This window comes from Thunnus albacares, chromosome 15 (assembly GCF_914725855.1).
Source record: "Thunnus albacares chromosome 15, fThuAlb1.1, whole genome shotgun sequence".
In the NCBI taxonomy this organism is placed as follows: Eukaryota; Metazoa; Chordata; class Actinopteri; order Scombriformes; family Scombridae; genus Thunnus; species Thunnus albacares.
Window position 1 is genome coordinate 30,421,913 of NC_058120.1, and position 17,564 is coordinate 30,439,476.

Below are 17,564 nucleotides of genomic sequence, written 5' to 3' on the forward strand. Positions count from 1 at the left end.
CTACGGAAAGCCTAACAGACGTCACACTGGATCATGTTTAGGGTGTGAGAGCTGTTAGCTCAGAGACGTTAGCCTGTTAGCCCGTTAGCCTGTTAGCCTGCAGCTCAGCTAACGGGGTGGTTTTACTTACGTCACAGCATAGGGATGTTAAAACGGCGCCTTTAACTTCCAGAAACCTTTAAAACTGCGTCTGATGACAAGTGTAAAAACATCAGAAAGTTAAAGTAGAAGTTTGAAGCTGAAGAGCAGCCGCCGGGACCCCGCTGCGTCAGCCAATAGGAACACAGGAGCGAGAGACGTCACTGTGGGCATGCGCACTAGCAGGGGCGTTAACTCTGTAAAACAAAAAAACTTTGTTTTATTGTTTAATGAATACTAATACTACTACTACTATTACTACTAATAATAATAATCCAGTAGCAGGAACAGAAAATACATGAAAACATGAAAATAAAAAACTAATCAGTTCAATAATGTTCTTTTCTTTTAATGTAGCTTTTTATTGGAAGCCACTGGATTTATAAAAGACAATTATAAATACTTTGAGCCTGTTATGACAGATTTATATATATAACAACAAAATGAAGTACTCTTCTCAAAAAGTTCACTTGTATATAAAACTGCTGCTATGCTCGTCAAAAACCAGATCCTAAATATCACCATGCAGGGCTGCTGCACTCACACAGAAAACATCTGGACAGACCCGAAGATTCCTACAAGTGAAACAACAGTTTACAACAAGTTCAACATTTATGGCAAAGAAGCAAGACTGTTGACCTCAGAAGGCTTTTCTATTGTATTGTGTAAACTGCTCAGTGACCCCTCAGTGTTTCCTCTGTAGAGACACCTGAAATAATTATGTTTTTCCACTAATTTATTCTTGTTTATGCTGTAATTTGTTATCCATCTGTACTGTAGTTTTCTCAGTTAATTACAGTATATATCTATATCTATCTATCTATCTATCTATCTATATATACAGTGTATTTCTGCTATGATGGACTTAAGAATCCAGGTCCTTTAAGGTTAAAGAAGCAAACTTGAGAGCAGAATGAAACATAATCTTTATTTTATTAAGCCTAACAGCAGTGTGAGTGGGCTGAATATCCCACTCAAATCCCATTAATCTCTGCACACAGATGTGCAGGCACAGCTGTCTCCATGTTAGTGATGGAGTGGCAGCTGAAACCGGAAATAAGGAAACGTGATGTTATGATGATGCTGAACAGCATCACAGTCTGTCCCTCATCTGCCAAAAATCACAATTGCAGTTGTTCGTGTTTGTTTGTTTGTTTGTTTATTGAACAAACTGTGAAGCATGGAGCAGATATTAACTGCAAACAGGAAGTCTGACAGTTTCCATCCGTTAATATGTTGTCAGTCTTGTTGAAAAGGTCAAAGTTGGACAAAGGACAGAAATTCTTAATGAGCAAAGCAGCAAACAGTGAGACACTGAGTGACTGTTGTTTGAAGGTCCAGTCAAAACGTCTCGTTACGGTTCAGAAACAGTTTCAAATGGAAGTTGTGCAACATGTCCCAGCAACATGTCCCAGCAACATGTCCCAGCAACATGTAGTTACTACGCATTCAGCTTTTCTATGAAAGTTCATGTACACAGTGAACATGATCTTGGTTAATATGCATCATTCTGACAGAAACACACTGAGTCAATATTGACATGTGACAGTATTTTAATTGGATAAACAACAGAAAAAGATAATTATCAAAAGTACATCTTGTAGATAAATAACAGTTTGAGTTCTTAACTCTTTTAATACCATCTGATGCAGGTTTCTCCAGTTTCCAGGTGCTGCAGGCTAATGCTAATGCTAATGCTAACTCGAGGATGTAAACAGTCCTCGTCTGAACTCTGTGAAGAAAACAGGCTCTAAATCACTGAACTCTTCATCAACGTAAACACCAACACAAAAGCAAAGTGAGCCAGCAGCTTTATTTCTGCTGTTTCTGGCCTCATCGAGCTCAGCTGTCAACCCTGCTGGACTGTGAGTATTCTTGTGAGACAGAGTGATGATGGTCTGTTCAGATTAAACATGAATGACCAAAAATATGAAGATACGTGACTCAATAATAAACCCTTCATAACTTTTATTAACCCGGTTTAAGCCCACAGCGTTGCTTTGCTATTAAAAAGGCATTAAGGACGTCCTGCTCTCAACCATTAATGAATAAACATCAACGTTTTTATATGAAATACATAAAACAGCCATAGACGTGTTGCTCAGCGAAACTTTGAGAAGTATTTGAAGTGTTTTTGAAATCAGGTCCAGGTGGAGCTTTATTGAACGTGGAAAGGACGACATCCTGTGACGTCTGCTCACAAGTTTATGTGAGTATTGTGAATATTCATTAGAGGGAGAAATGGACACTTACACATGAATTTATATATATATATATATTCCAAATAAGTGCACATGTCCACTAAAAAGCTATTTGACTTGAGTTTCATGATTTATTTCATGTGCATGTTGGTTTTTGGCAACCAGAACCATTTTTGGCGGGACACGACACCAACGTCCGAACAGTTTTACAAACCGGCGTCTCTGCGCATGTTTAACCGTTAATATTATGAGGCTTTAACAGCTGGATTATTTGAAACACCTGCATATACCCAAATCTACACACGTGTACAGGTTTTATTATTTCATCGGTTAACTGTATTATTTCCCCAGTAAGTTGAATTGAACTTATCTGCATTGAGACGTGGCTAACGCTGGCACATTTATACAGATATGTTGGTCAGTGCCTGTCTGTGAATATAAATCAATAAATGAAAACCATTTTCGCTGTAAAATAGTCCGGTTTATTTCTGTTTGCCAGATGGCGGGAATGTAACGTGGATAAATACTACAGTACCCGTGAGCCTCAGCAGCCGTTGCTATAGCGACCAGGCCAGTCGCAGGCGCGAATCAGAACGCTTATTCAACAAAGATGAGTCGTTGAGTCCTTTCACAGTCTATGGTTAAAACTATCTGGTAGTTTATTCCGTTTATCTCATCCAGGACAGCTCAAAGAGACAGAGGCCGCCGAGTTACAGCTTCCAGACGCCGCGGAGGACGAACTCTGAGCGGGAGCGGGTCAGACTCCAGATGGCGGTTAACAGCTTCGCGCTGTGAACATCACGCAGCTAACGTCAGGTCCGCAACTTACACATTTTACCCTTTTTCCAGTCTGTATGCTAAGCTAAACATTTAAATACTTCCAATACAACAACTTTAAAGTCCATTAAAGTAAAAGTCCTGCATGAAAAAATACACAATATTATGAGTTTGATGTAGTTAAAGTATCGCAGTAAAAGTACATAAGTATTATGACGTTAGGACATATCAACCCCGTCCTCCCAACAACAACAGAGGTTTATAATTGGACACACAGCTTTAAACACCTGACCTGAAGAAGCTTCAGGTGAGTCTGGTTCTACTTCACACGTTTCCTCTTCCGTCAGCAGAGGAATCAGGTTAAACCAGTGGGCCAGTTTCTACCAGCACGGCTTACTGGGGGACCGGTCTGGTACATCCTAACATGTTGTTAATATGTTTTGTCACTTTATTTCTCCTTTAATTCATTCAAGAATAAAATTGGTTAATAGAAGAGTTTGTTGTTGGTTTGTTCTAACAGAGTGACAGCAGTTTATGATTATACCTGTCACATGACGAGAATAGAAATGTCATTGATAACTTCTCCTCAGCGGGCTGCATCATCACTTCAGTTCTGTTACTGACACAGATCTGTTCTGCTCACATCAGCCACATGATGTTATTTACCTTTATTGTTTTTCATCTGGTGAGATTCTAAGATGTTAACAGCTCATCTTTATAAGGACGTGTTTGCATCATTGTCTGCTGTAGATTTATGAAGAATTATGTAAAAGAAACTTCAGCTTTTGTTACGGGGCCAAATATTTTTAACGGAGGGCCAGATTTGGCCTGCGGGCCACTATTTTCCTACCACTGCCTCACATCTGATCGAGCATGTCCTGAGCACTGTTGAACCCTTGTTGCACTGTGGGTGTAATGAACATGGCGGCATACAGGCGCCGCTGGGCTTTAGTGCCCACTCACACTGGAATGTGTCACAGCAAACAGCAAAGCATATGTTCGGTTTGTGGTGATTTGTGTCTGTTCATCCAGATCCTGCAGGTGAAATGGGTTCACCTGGTGGCCCTAAAGTCTGCGGCTCAGCCTCCATCCACATGCGGAGATCCCAGCTTCTTTACCAGCGGTTTCTGACCGATGCCGCCGCTGGCCTCACTTTCTCCCATGACATAATGGCGGAGCTCGATGCAGACAGCATCTCTTACAGCCAAGCCGACTTCCGGCAGTTATTCAGGCCCACGGGAGTCCTGGAACCAGCCGCCAAGAGGACGACACAAGACAGGAAACTTTCTAGATTGCCTCCAAGGCCAAAGAACCCACAGGTTCTGCCGAGGTTACTGGGATTCAGAGGGTTACTGCAGTCTGTGGATCGTTCGCCTCCTCGGCCGCAAGGCGTACAGCTGCTGCAGAGCTCCAGCACGGGAAACAGGGGGACAGCAGTCACTGGTAATAACCACTATGTGGAGGAGGCTTCAGGTTCAGGCAAACCCGTCCAAAAGGTGGCTCACCAGAGTCATGACCAGATCACCTCAGATGACTCAAAGTACCACATTAACCAGCAGAGGAGGTCCTCCCCAGCCCCGGACACAATGACCACACACGCCAACAAGAGTAAGTTAGGCTGAAGTCAGTGTGATTTATGAATGCAGATGCAGTTTCAGAGAGAGTTACCATGGAGACTGGACCTGCACCCCCACAGGTTTACAGCCTCTGTTCTCAGTATAGTCTGCTCTTTAATGGTAAAAGACTTGAAGCTTTTCATACTTAAGCTCTCCTGTGTTACACTAAAAAGCACCTAAAATATAAATCTAACGTAAACTTTTCACGTGTGTGTGTGTGTGTGTGTGTGTGTGTGTGTGTGTGTGTGTGTGTGTGTGTGTGTGTGCGCACTCGTCCTCCAGCCCAGACTGTTGGGACCGTGTTGGCTGTTGATCAGGAGCGTCCGTCCTCGGTGGTGGATGACCCCGTGTGGAGAGACCAGATAGCGGCCGCTGACTGCCGACCCGACTCCCGTGTCCTCAACAACACTGTCCTGCAAGGTACCACCGTTTTCTAACTGCTGCTTGTTTGCCTGATAATCAGACTGAATCGCCATTTGATTTGATATAGTTCTGGTTGTTCTGCAGACGTGTGTCCTCAGCTCTCTGTTTGCTATATGCTTTGTGCTTTTTTTCTTTCATTTTCTAATTTCCTAAATATTCTTCCAAAGAGAGCTATTAACGAAAACATCTATTGTGGAATTACAGAACAGAACAAAAGTTTACTTTCAGGACAAGGGAACATTTCAGAACCCTACAGGACTTAGCTACTAGCTTAGCCTAGCATAGCCTAGCTTAGAATACAAAGCTTCTCCGAACAGCTAAAGACAATGTAAAAGCTATGTCTCTAAACTCAGCAAAACTGAGAGATTGAACTGATTGAGAGGAGATTGAAGTGCTGACAATTTCAATATATTTTGGAAGTGTAAAGACTTTAAACCTGATGGAGTTCATCTACACATCACATCATGCCCTTGGGATGCTAAACCCAAACGAGACTGTGTGGATAAGCGTGAAGGACAGCACACACGGGCAACTACACCATCATTTGTCATATGATGGTTAATCCTGAACGGAGACCTGAACATTCATATTAATAAAAAGAATGACTCCAAAGCTGGGGAACTAATGAATTTACTGGACAGCTTTGAACTCACCCAACATGTAAATGAAACCCCTCATCACCATGGTAACACTCTAGATTTAGTAATAACAAAAGGGTTAAACATTGATAATGTCTCAGTATTTGATCATTACTGTGTGTTCTTTGATGCCAACGTAACCTTAACAAAGACTAAAAGTGAACGATGGAACACACTACTAACAGCTAACTAAGCAGCTCGCTGGATATTTTTAAAAGAAAACTAAAAACGTATTTCTTCACTTTAACCTTTAACTGGCTACGACTTTAATGATACAGCCGGAAATTCTTTTTTGCATTCCGATTCTTTTAAAATGTTGTATTTGATTTGATTTGATATATTCCATTTGTTCTATTTTTAATGCTATTTTTCTTTCAGTGGGTTTTTATCTTCCATCTTATCTTGTTATGCATGCTATGTATTCTATTTTACAATATTACAATATGATTATTTTTATTATTTGGTTTTACCCCCCCCCCCCCCCAAAATTGTACTTGTTAGCAGCCCGTACTAACATGTCCTACGCTGCAGATACCTGTCCATCAAGTTAGTCTGTTTTAACCAGTGTAATATCCGACTCACTCATAACTGACACTGGAGTTCTTTCAACCAGCTGGTGGTGTTGTGTTGCAGACTCTGTAAGTTCGGATGCTGATGGTTGGATGGCTGCACAGTGTTTAGCCCTGGATGGAGACGACAGTAGGGTGGTCATCCAGAGAATTTTAGCACAACTCTTCCTCTGCCAGGACCAGCCAGACTCCCAGGACCATCTCCCTGGCCCCCAGGATCATCTCCCTGGCCCCCAGGACCATCTCCTTGGCTCCCGGGACCAACTCCCTGACACCCAGAACCAACTCCCTGACACCCAGGACCAACTCCCTGACACCAAGGACCAACTCCCTGACACCAAGGACCAACTCCCTGACCCCCAGGACCAACTCCCTGACCCCCAGGACCAACTCCCTGACACCCAGGACCAACTCCCTGACACCAAGGACCAACTCCCTGACACCAAGGACCAACTCCCTGACCCCCAGGACCAACTCCCTGACCCCCAGGACCAACTCCCTGACCCCCAGGACCAACTCCCTGACACCCAGGACCAACTCCCTGACACCCAGCTGGTGGTGTCACTGCTTACCCACTTCACCAGCGAGACGGTTAGAGTCAACTCCTTGGCTAGGCTACTAACTCATTGTCTCATCAGTTTTCAGTGCTTGTTTCTGTAAATGTGTTTACCTGTCTGCCTGATTTGTAAATGTACATTCTGTCATATAAGCCATGATTTGGTTTTTAATGCTGATTAAATGAGTCTCATATCTAATATTCATTGTATCAAAAACAAGAAAAACTATGGGTTTCCTTCAGTGATCCCACTAACATGACCAAACTAGTTCCCCCTCTTAACTTTCGTTTTTAGACTCTTGTGCGTTCCCTGCTGGCAGAGCATCTGAACCGTTCTGAATATAGAACCAGACTGTTGGCCTGTAACACTCTATCAGGTCTCAAGTGGCCCATCAATAAGGTAAAGAGCCTGCTGTTACTTATCAAGGTTGATGAAGTAAGGAAATAACTATAGCAGCTTCTCTCTGGCCGGTGAAAACTGTGCGTCTGTTGTGTTTTGTAACAGGATGTTGTGCACAAACTGACCCACTTGATGTGTAACGACCAAAGCTACCTGGTGTGCCTCGCCGCTGCGGAGACGCTTATGACTCTGGGAAAGGTGCAGGACGTTCACAATGAATTAAGGTACCAAACTGTACCAGACAGTAAACAGCACACACACAACATTCAAAGTATTTATCCATTCATACATTTACAGTCAGTCCATGCTGGGGGTGAATTAACGTTACATGAATACTGATCCAGGAGCTTATCAATATGCAACTGCAATCGATAATTAAGACCACCAGCATGCTGCTGTAACCCAGAGCTACACATACTGTAGTAAAACTTTATATAAGCAGCATTCTGATAGTTTAAATTAATGGACTGAGGTTCATCTTACAATCTGGTTTCAGGATGTAAATCACCAGCATTTGAAAGAGTCTGAACTGCTGAGACGGACTTTTGACCGAGGTTTGAAGCCAGCATGACTGATGGGAGGCTGAAGCTTCTCATCTCTTACTGCTCAGTCTCATCAAAGGCAGAATCTCAGATACATTATGGTCTACAAACCAGGGCTGATTTTAATGATCAGATAATACTTATGGAGAAATGTGATATCAGCTTAATCAACATATTTATTAACATGATGAAAATAAGGACAACAGGAAACTGGTTTCAACATTATACTCAAGTATTCAATCCATTAAGAAACATTCAACAAAAAAGGTTTGATTGAAATGGGAGAAAGAATCTGGACTCGTCATCTCAGAGGAAGACTGGATGAAGATGTGCTCTGTGTCTACCTCCACCAGCTCAGGTCTGGATCTGGTTGGATGTTTTATAAGCTCAAAGTTAAAATGTGTTTAGACAGGTGAGGGGGGGGGGGGGGGGTGTATGTAAGAACAGCTGGCAGATTAATAACATACTCTGAGGTTGTCCAGCTGTTCGGTCATACCGGTTATACAGAACCTTTATGGTGACGGAGTTGACTCACTCATGTTTGTACATTTAGCAAATTACACCAATAAAAGATGAAAAAGTCACAGCTACAGTTGAGACAGTTTTATTTTACTGCCTGGTAGCAGCTTGATCCACTCATCAATCCACTCCTTCTGATTCTGGAGGAGTGGCTGCACTGGGAGTGAGCTCCTGATTACATCTCAAACTTGGACCCAAAAAAGTGGAACATTTTGCAAATTAACACTCAGAAATCTTCAGAAAGGACTTTCTAGAAGAAGTAATAGAATTGATCAGCAAGAACAGAAGAGAAAACATCATCTCTGAATATATTTTTCAAATCAAAACAACTAGCTAGCTGTCAACTGCTAACTGCTACCTGCTGTTACCAATATTCCAAAGGAGATACGACACTAAAGAAGCTGACAGAAGAGGTTTTTTTGTTTTGTTTTTAAACAAGAAGAAAACTGAAAGGATCCTTGCTGGTAATGTAATCCACACATGCTGCAGCCTTTCTATGCACCCTGGACTCAAGAAACAATGGCATATGACTGGGAGTCACTCACTGGGATGGGGAGATGGTCAGCTCATCCCCCTGCCGACTCTGCTACCAGGTTTTCAAATGTAAACATCAGTTTAAACATCAAGTAAGACCATCTGTACATCCATCTCAACATCGAAGGAAACGGTCCTGGCCACATAGATCTTCTGGGGTTCCTAACCGCCCAGATGGCGGCCTTTTCTCCCCGCTGAGGTCGAGAGGAGGTTCCAGATGCACCGGGCCGGTGCTGAGGGGCTTAAGAGGAGCTTCTACCCTCTGGCCACCGGGATCCTGGATGGGATCGCTACATAGGACTGTCCTCCGAGGCTGTTTATCGTACCACAGAGCATGCCTGTCAAAAACTGCGTCAAGTTCAAAGCAGTGTTACATCAGCAAAAACACCTGGGCTGTGTTTCATGGAGTGCTTTTTGGACTACTGTTGGTTCTCATTGCTGTATTGCCTGTACGTGTCTGTCTAGCCAGAGCAGTCAACATTGATGGAAAACAACTGGGACACCGAGTGATTGAGCTTGGGACAAATACTGGCTCATGGCCAGTTGACGCTCCTACAGTGAGTTTTCATCATAACTTACTGGGATATTTTGCGATCTATTCCTCTGTCCTGCGGCACGGACGAGCCCAGGTACCAGAGCCAATCACTGATCCAGTGGACCGGTCATCTGCCACCCCATTCAGAGAACAGCAGGTCTCCTCTTCATGCTGATCCTGCTCTCCAGAGATGTTCAGCTAAATCCTGGACCAGTGACCCCTGGACCGCTGCAGAACTTCGATGCTGATTTGTGCCCGAGTGTGTCTGGGACTCCTCTGGTGCCAGTGATGAATGAACAGCAGCTTCCTGAGCCGGGCCTCTCCCTCAACAGACTAAACTTTGTTAACACCAGGCGTGATGTCTCCATGAATAACTTTTCACTACTGGGCTGTGGAAACCTTGATGGGTCCAGTGTCTCTCTCACAAAACCTGCTGCTGACACCACTGTTGGTCGAAACCCGGCAGTGAGGAAGTAGAGGTTATTCTAACACTTCCAAACTGTCAATCATGCAAAAGTCTTCTAGGACCCGAAGCTGAAACCGAGGAGGCTATTCGGTGGACATTTTAACATCAGAAGCTTTACTGCAATCAGCTAAATCTGGACTTTCTCTGTGTGACTGAAACATGGTTTCATGTGTTCACGGTGCTGGATACCAATGTTTCAGAAGAGACAGACCTGATGGAAGAGGAGGAGGAGGGCTGCTTCTTTATGTGAGAGACAACATCAAATGTAAATGTGTGGTTTATAATGCGGGTAACACGTTAGAATATGTTGGGATAAAAATAATGTTATCCCAACAAATGTCTTTTAACATCTACAAGCCTCCTTCTGCAGATGACACTTTCTATGATCAACTCACAGAAGTCTTGAAAGATTTCAACAAAGAATTTTTACTTATGGGTGATTTTAATGTGAACTGGGAGGATAAAACTAAAAATCATCACAGAGAAATTCCAACTATGTGTTAAAGTTGGTGACACACTGTCCAGTAACATGAAGTGCACAATGGGTGTTCCACAAGGGTCAGTGTTAGGTCCCCTATTATTTAGTCTATATATTAATGATCTCCCTCAACAGTGTCATGATGCAGAGCTACAAATGTATGCAGATGACACGGTTGTGTACACACATGCAAAAACAGCTGAGTTAGCTGCTGCTAAGCTAACGATTGCATCGGAAAGGATCAAACATTAGCTTGATCAATCATGTCTGAGTCTAAATGTAAACAAGACGAAGGGTATGTTTCTCTGTAAGACTATGGTACAACCTCCTAACGCTGATATTCTCATCAAAGGTGAAAAAATTGACATAGTTACTGATTTTAAATATCTTGGTGTGACACTGGATCCAAAATTGAACTTTAAGAAACATGTTTAAAAAAACGGTTAAAAACATAAAGTTCACTTAGCAAATTTTAGACACATTAGAAACTGTCTGTCTTTGGACGCTGCAGATATTTATGCAGCTGTGATTCTTTCCTATATGTGTTATTGATCACATGTTGGGGGCAGGCTGGAGAAACAGTCCTTATACAAACAAACTCTAAACACTCTGGACAAAAAGCCAATTCGTTTCCATCACTGTAGGCTTCTGGAGAAATACAATTTACTGAGCTTTGAGAAATTAAGATAATTCTCAGATTTGTGTCTAGTTTATAAATGTTAAACGGTTTGTCCTCCTCCACTATGTGACTTTGTGTTCACTCGCTCAGTAAGTTCTATTAGATCCTCCAGAATCTCCTCTATACATGATTGGACCATTTCATCACACTGTATTAGACAGTCAGTTTTCTCTGTGAAAGCAACGACTCAGTGGAACGTTTACCTGATGATATGAAGAGCTGTAGTTCAATCAATACATTCAAATTAAAACATCTACTAAAGACCAATCAGCTGTGTGACCACTGAGTCTAAACTCCATCTATGGTCGTCTCATCAGTGCAGGTCGTCTTGCTTTTAATGTGACAAGTTTACATTATTCATTTCTGATTGACGTTGTGGGTGTATGTGATGTGCTGTTGTGTGTAGCTTTGTATTTTGTATTTTGTATTTTGTTTGTTGTGTTCTCTGTGTTTGTTGTTTGTTGTTGTGCTGTTGTATGTTTTGATTGTTGGGGACTGTGGATGTAAATTAGCGTTGAGCTAACTCCGTTGCAGTGCATCTTTAATGTTTAAAACTGCACACTGTCCTAATCAGTAAATCAAATCAATGAAACTATTTGATTATTTCAGACAATCAGCAATTAAAGTAAAGCTTCTCTTAAAGTCAGCAGCTTTGTCTCCTCTGATCCATATTTCCATTTGCCAGCCTTTCGTTATAAACAGCTGTGCATACATTTATCTCTGATCTCTGCCGGTGGTTGCAGGTTGAAGCTGGAGGAGCCGCGAGGACTCCAGAGAAGGATTGAAGCTCTGGATCTCATCAGCCGCCTGAAGATCACAACAGCAAAGCTGCTCGAGCCCGTTGTGTCCTGCCTCAGCGACGAGGTCGTTACTGTCCGAAAGCAGGCGTGCGTGACGGCTGCGTCTCTGCTGCTGAAGGATGAGATGGTGAGAAAGGAGGTGAAGGAGTTGCTGTAAGATGTTTACAGCACAGACAGGTAAAGCTTTGTTTACCTTGATGACGTTTGCACTTCCTGCCATCTGCAGCTCTGCATCATCAGCTCACCTCTTCATGTCCCTCCCTGCAATATTTCAATCTGACCAGAATATGTCCATCTGTTGTCTAGATAAAAGCTCTGCTAACTTGATAATAACACTAATACGCTACATTTTCTATAGCTGCCTCACAACAAAAGCATCCGGCTGGTTCACAGGTGGCAACGTTTCAACACAGCTGTGACGGCTGCTGCAGAGCAGTTAGTGAACAGTAATATAAGGGCTGATAATGTGTCAGCATGGAGCCATTAATACTGCAGAATAACTGTACAGAGAAACACTGAGCCGGACAGGAAGTCAGGTCAATGTTCAAAATAAAACACCCTGATCGTACATCACATCACTACAACAACATTACGTTGTAACCGGTGGCCTGAAGACAACTAATCAGAGGATGTTTGTCTCCGTGATGACGATGACGAGAGGTTACATATTCCACCACTGCTGCCATGACTTCCTGTCCAGGAGGAGGTGCAGCTCTCTTCTGCTCCTGTAGAGCTGTTCAGTCCACCACAGAGGTTACTGAGGAGTGTTCCTCATATTTTAAAACGGACCTCAACTTTGTTCTTGTTCTGTTAAAAGAATCAATCACGGAGCTGCTCATTCGATCGGCTTGTTTATCGTCCGTTTAGTCCTCCGCTGTAACACACAGAGTCAGAAAGACTCAAACCCTTCGTTTATCAGAGGACGCCGGACTCTGTGGCGTCTGAGTGACATCAGCGGCTGTTCTGTGTGATGCAGGTTGTGAGACGACTGCTGGAGCTGGTGGAGGACGACCCGGCACAGGAGGTCCGGCTGTCTGCCATCAACGGTGCATAAATCCATCATATATCACATAATAAAACTGTTTATAAAACTAAATACTGTTGAAAACATTCAGATGTTGTAAAAGTCTTAAAATGACAGTAAACAGTCTGATGGATAACGTGAAAACCTGACGTCAGCTGGTGAACGTGTGCTGTTCTTGCAGCTGTGGGTGCGCTGGGTTTGTCAGCAGCGGGCGTGCAGGAGACGCTGCTGCGCTGCGTGGAGACAGAGGAGGAGGCGGAGCTGCAGCTCGCCGCCCGCCAGCTGCTGCACAGCTCACAGCAGCCTTCAGACGAGCTGCAGGGCGACGATCAGCCCAGCGGACGCAGGTCTGAACCCTCACTGTGTTTGTTTACATAAACATAAACATCTCACATAATAACATAAAACGTTTTGGGACGTTTTCTGTGTTCCTGCAGGTTGATGAAGGAGGAGGAAGAGGAACACTGCGACACTCTGTTCAGTCTGCAGGTTCATTTATACACAGTAATGTGTAGAATCATTGAAATTGTTGGAATTATTATGTTTGTTGTGAATGATTGTGCAGTGATGACATCATTCTGCAGCTTTAGGCTCCGGTGAGTCAAACTAACCTGCAGGTCGTGTTGCAGATGAAGCGTCAGTGTGAGCTGCGACTGCTCACAGAGAAAGTGTTGCTGTTGGAGAAGCTGCAGGATCAAAGTTGTCCAGGACGCCGTCTGCAGCGCGCCACGCTGGCCCTGCTGCTGACTCAGCGATACAGACAGACGGACGGTACTGATGACAACAACGCAGCCGTTCACTGCTGACACTGAACATTCATCCGTCTGTTTAATAAAGCTTCTGTTTTCTAGATGCTCGTTTTCTTCCATATTTGTTGACTTGAATCTAAATCTCTTAAAAAAGTATGTGGAGGATCTGGAGCTGCAGAGAAGAACCGAGAGTCGATATATTGATCTGAACTAATCCTTTCACAACATTTGGAAAAAACTGTTTTTCAACAAGGTGAATTAAAGCAGACAGAACAGAGCTGCGCTGACGTATGTAGTCCGGGTCACATTTCAGATGTCAGAACCGGATCTGATGATGTTCTGTCCGAACATCAGAAACTAAATGTTTTTATTGTTGTTTATCAGCTTCAGTCAAAGCTGAAAAGCTGATGAAGGGAGACGTGATGTTGTTTCACTTAGAGATAAGAGTATATTTTAATAACAGTGTTGCACTCGGTCATTCTGACAGCAGTGACGCTATAGGGTAACCATGGTAACCATGGTTGACCCTGGAGACGCCCACCGTCTCACTGAGGCCAAGCGGCCCCAGCTGGACAGGAAGTACGGAACGGTTGACCTGACTGATCTCCAGGGAGGAGCGGTGGCTCCACTTGTTGGACATGAGGGTCTGTGGAGTCCCTGATCTTCATCCAGGACTTTCAACACCTTCAGTGTTGCAGCAGGATGTTTCCACCTGGAAAACATCGACATTATTTGATTTATTTGATTTGATACATTGATTGGGACAATGTGCAGTTTTAAACATTAAAGATGCACTGGAGTTAGCTTGAAGCTAATTTGCATCCGTAGTCCCCCACAATCAAAACAACTGCACAACAACAACCAGTACAAAGCACCATACAAAATACAAAGCTACACACAGCAGCACATCACATACACCCACAATGTCAATTAAGAATTAATAATGTAAACTAGACTCAGTGGTCACAGCTGATTGGTCTTTAGTAGATTTGGCCTTGATTGTATTGATGGACCTGCAGGTCTGGAGTTGTGGCTCCACAGAGAGAGCTGACTGTCCAGATGCAGTGTGATGAAACGGTACAGTCTTATATAGAGGAAGTCACTGTTCATCATTCTGCAGGCTGCTGGAGCTCGTTACGTAAGAAATGTTACGCCACCTTCAGACCCACAACCGACCGCACTGGTCCGCTAGTTTATTCCTGGCTGTATTTCAGATGGATCAGAATCTAGATACATCTGAGACTTCCAGCATCAAGTGGGACCTGATCATTAACTGGTGTTTCACAGCCAGAGAGACGAGTGTGTTTTAAAGCAACTGGTGTGTTTAATTACCTTGTTAAAGAAACTCTGCTTTGCCTCAAACCTGATGGTCCCGCAAGAGGCCCAAAAAACCTGATTAGTTGTTTGTAATGTTGTATGTAGTGATGTTAGGAAACACCTCTTCATACCTTCGTCTGTGGTCTGAAAGTTTGCTCTCAAGGTTTGCAGAAGACTCATCGTTGTGAACTGGAGAAACCACAAGCTCAATAATCTGTTTTAGGTCCAACAAGACCTGCGATGCTGAATCCTGCTCAGGAATCTTAGTCCCAGTTAGAAACAGCAGCAATATTAACAAGCTCCAGTTCTCAGGGTCATTACTGCTTATTGTTCTCCTGCTTCAGAGACTTGTGGCAAAATTTGAGGCTTATTTGTTTTGTCTGCCCATTTATATGGAGACATAGAAGGAATTAATAATATCATCCACAGTGATATAGTTCTTTGATATTAACGTGAGACAATGTGCTATTTCAACAGATGCAGTGACGCCGACGCCAACAACAGAAAAAACACTTTTACAATCAAAACTTTATTTCTGTAAACACAAATAATTCAGACTGGAGGTGAACAATGTTTTCCTGTCTTTTTATAAAAAAGCAGCAAATTGACACCACTGCTCCCTTCAATCTCTATTTATATAATATATAATAGTTGTACTCACCACAAAAACCTAAGTGTGAGGCTGATGGTGAGCCGCACCAAACACACACACACACACACACACACACACACATCATGAGCACTGATGATGGCTTAATGCTGAAACACATTCGTGAAGATAAAGATGGATTAGTGAGTGCCATTGTTCTGTTTTGTTTGTTTAGTCTTGATCACTACCGTTCACCCGACACAATCTTAAGATTTGGAGTTGTGCGCACCTGAAAACATTCAGGAGTTCAGACAGAAATCAAACTTTTAGGAATATATAATAACGTGGGAAGAAGTTGGAAAGATGCAGTTATTAAACCTGTAATAAAACCAGCAAAGGACCCGACAGTCCAACAAGCTACAGACCAACTTCACATGTTGGGAAGATAATGGAAAGATGATCAGAGACGTTCTGTACAGGAAGTGGAGGAATGTTTTTTCCTCACCGCACTGGATCCTGGAGACATTACTGGAAGCACTGGATCCAGGAGACATTACTGGAAACACTGGATCCAGGAGACATTACTGGAAGCACTGGATCCAGGAGACATTACTGGAAACACTGGATCCAGGAGACATTACTGGAAGCACTGGATCCAGGAGACATTACTGGAAGCACTGGATCCAGTAAACGTTACTTGAAACACTGGATCCAGTAAACATTACTGGAAGCACTGAATCCAGGAGATGTTACTGGAAACACTGGATCCAGTAAACATCACCATTTAGTTAAATAAAATGAGAATAAACAGGAAGAATGAATTGGATTGAACATTTTATTTGCGAGCATATTCAGGTCGTTATCTAGTCGTAGATAACAGGCAGTTATCTACCGTCAGACCAGAACTTTCATTATGATTAATGATTGCTTCTCTGACATAAGTTGTGATATTGGAAAACATGGAAAAGGAGAAAGAATTTAACACTAATTCAAAGGAAGATACAAGAAGCAAGCAGGTGGTTGAGAAATGGTCACTGATGGGATTCAAGTTCCCAGTAGGAAAGACAAAAGTCTTTACTGGGAAGATGTCAGAACAGGTTTTATCTGATGCAAAGTTGGCCTGCATTGATCATATTAATAAGATGGATGCAAGATGGTTGTAAGTGTGATGTCTGAATGGGGAGCATGGATCAAAGCAGCCTAATAATGGAGAGACTGGGTCCCAGATTTAAACACTGAGGAAAGAACAGATCACTGAGCAGTTTCTACAGTCCAGATGTTAGATATGGTAATAGCAATGTAAGCTAATAAAAGTCCATATTATGCTCAGACTCTTTATCAATGCTGGTATAACTGCAGTCCATGTCGACCCAAAACAGACCAGATACACTGTATGAAATACATGAAATGAAATGACTCGTCTCACTATCACAATTTGATCCGTTCAGTCTGATCACGTTTCAAAAGCCCAGAAGAGCCCAACGATTGAATCGTGTTATCCTCGTTCACGGCAGCTGCCCACTTTGAGCTTCAAAACCGCTCTTCAGAAACCAGCAGGTGAAGTCATGAAGGCCACGTCCATGTTTTACAGTCTGTGGTGCAGCTTCAAGACAGAAATCCAAAGCATTATTATGCAGAGATTGAAGGAAAGGTGGCAAAAGCAAAGGGTGGAAGAGAGTGAAGGAGGATGGATTTACAGAGGAAGATGTGAGAGATATCAGGACTTAGACTGAGACACACTGTTCAACACAGGTAGACATAATACAGGCAGATGTGAATACTGTAGGCAAGAAGAAACAGCAGAGTGTGATTATGTCACACTCTCAGAAAGAATCTGATTCAAAACCTCAGACAGATAAAAATACATTTTGATCTAACAGATATTCTACAAAACTCAAGAAAAGAAATTGATTGAAACCCATTTCACCGTCTTAGACTGAAGAAATCAGTTTTTGTTGTTTTAATATTGGAAATAAAAGACATTGTGATCCACAGTCCAGACCACTCGGTGGCG

At 42.8% G+C, this 17,564-nt stretch overlaps 2 protein-coding genes across 5 annotated transcripts in view; one reads left to right on the forward strand and one right to left on the reverse strand.

The window, feature by feature from the left end:
• lrrc57 (leucine rich repeat containing 57) overlaps window positions 1-301 on the reverse strand; it is a 5,227-nt gene extending 4,926 nt beyond the window's left edge. For both annotated transcript variants that reach the window (XM_044375844.1, XM_044375845.1), the window contains exon 1: window positions 131-301. The gene's annotated coding sequence lies outside the window, so the exon portion shown is untranslated. The remainder of the gene's footprint in view (window positions 1-130) is intronic.
• A 2,483-nt stretch (window positions 302-2,784) lies between these two features.
• heatr4 (HEAT repeat containing 4) lies at window positions 2,785-15,524 on the forward strand. 3 transcript variants are annotated; one of them, XM_044375827.1, is made up of 12 exons: window positions 2,785-3,155; window positions 4,149-4,724; window positions 5,015-5,152; window positions 6,427-6,953; window positions 7,214-7,318; window positions 7,424-7,542; window positions 11,815-11,998; window positions 12,848-12,917; window positions 13,077-13,242; window positions 13,333-13,384; window positions 13,525-13,666; window positions 15,439-15,524. In XM_044375827.1, exons 2-12 carry the CDS (start codon window positions 4,163-4,165, stop codon window positions 15,510-15,512), a joined length of 2,139 nt encoding a protein of 712 aa, XP_044231762.1. In that variant the 5' UTR covers window positions 2,785-3,155; window positions 4,149-4,162; the 3' UTR covers window positions 15,513-15,524. The 3 variants fall into 3 exon arrangements, with proteins under 3 accessions (XP_044231762.1, XP_044231764.1, XP_044231763.1); XM_044375828.1 differs by lacking the exon at window positions 2,785-3,155 and adding an exon at window positions 3,259-3,423; XM_044375829.1 differs by lacking the exon at window positions 15,439-15,524 and having other exon boundaries at window positions 2,791-3,155; window positions 13,525-13,745.
• The last annotated feature ends 2,040 nt before the right edge of the window (window positions 15,525-17,564 follow it).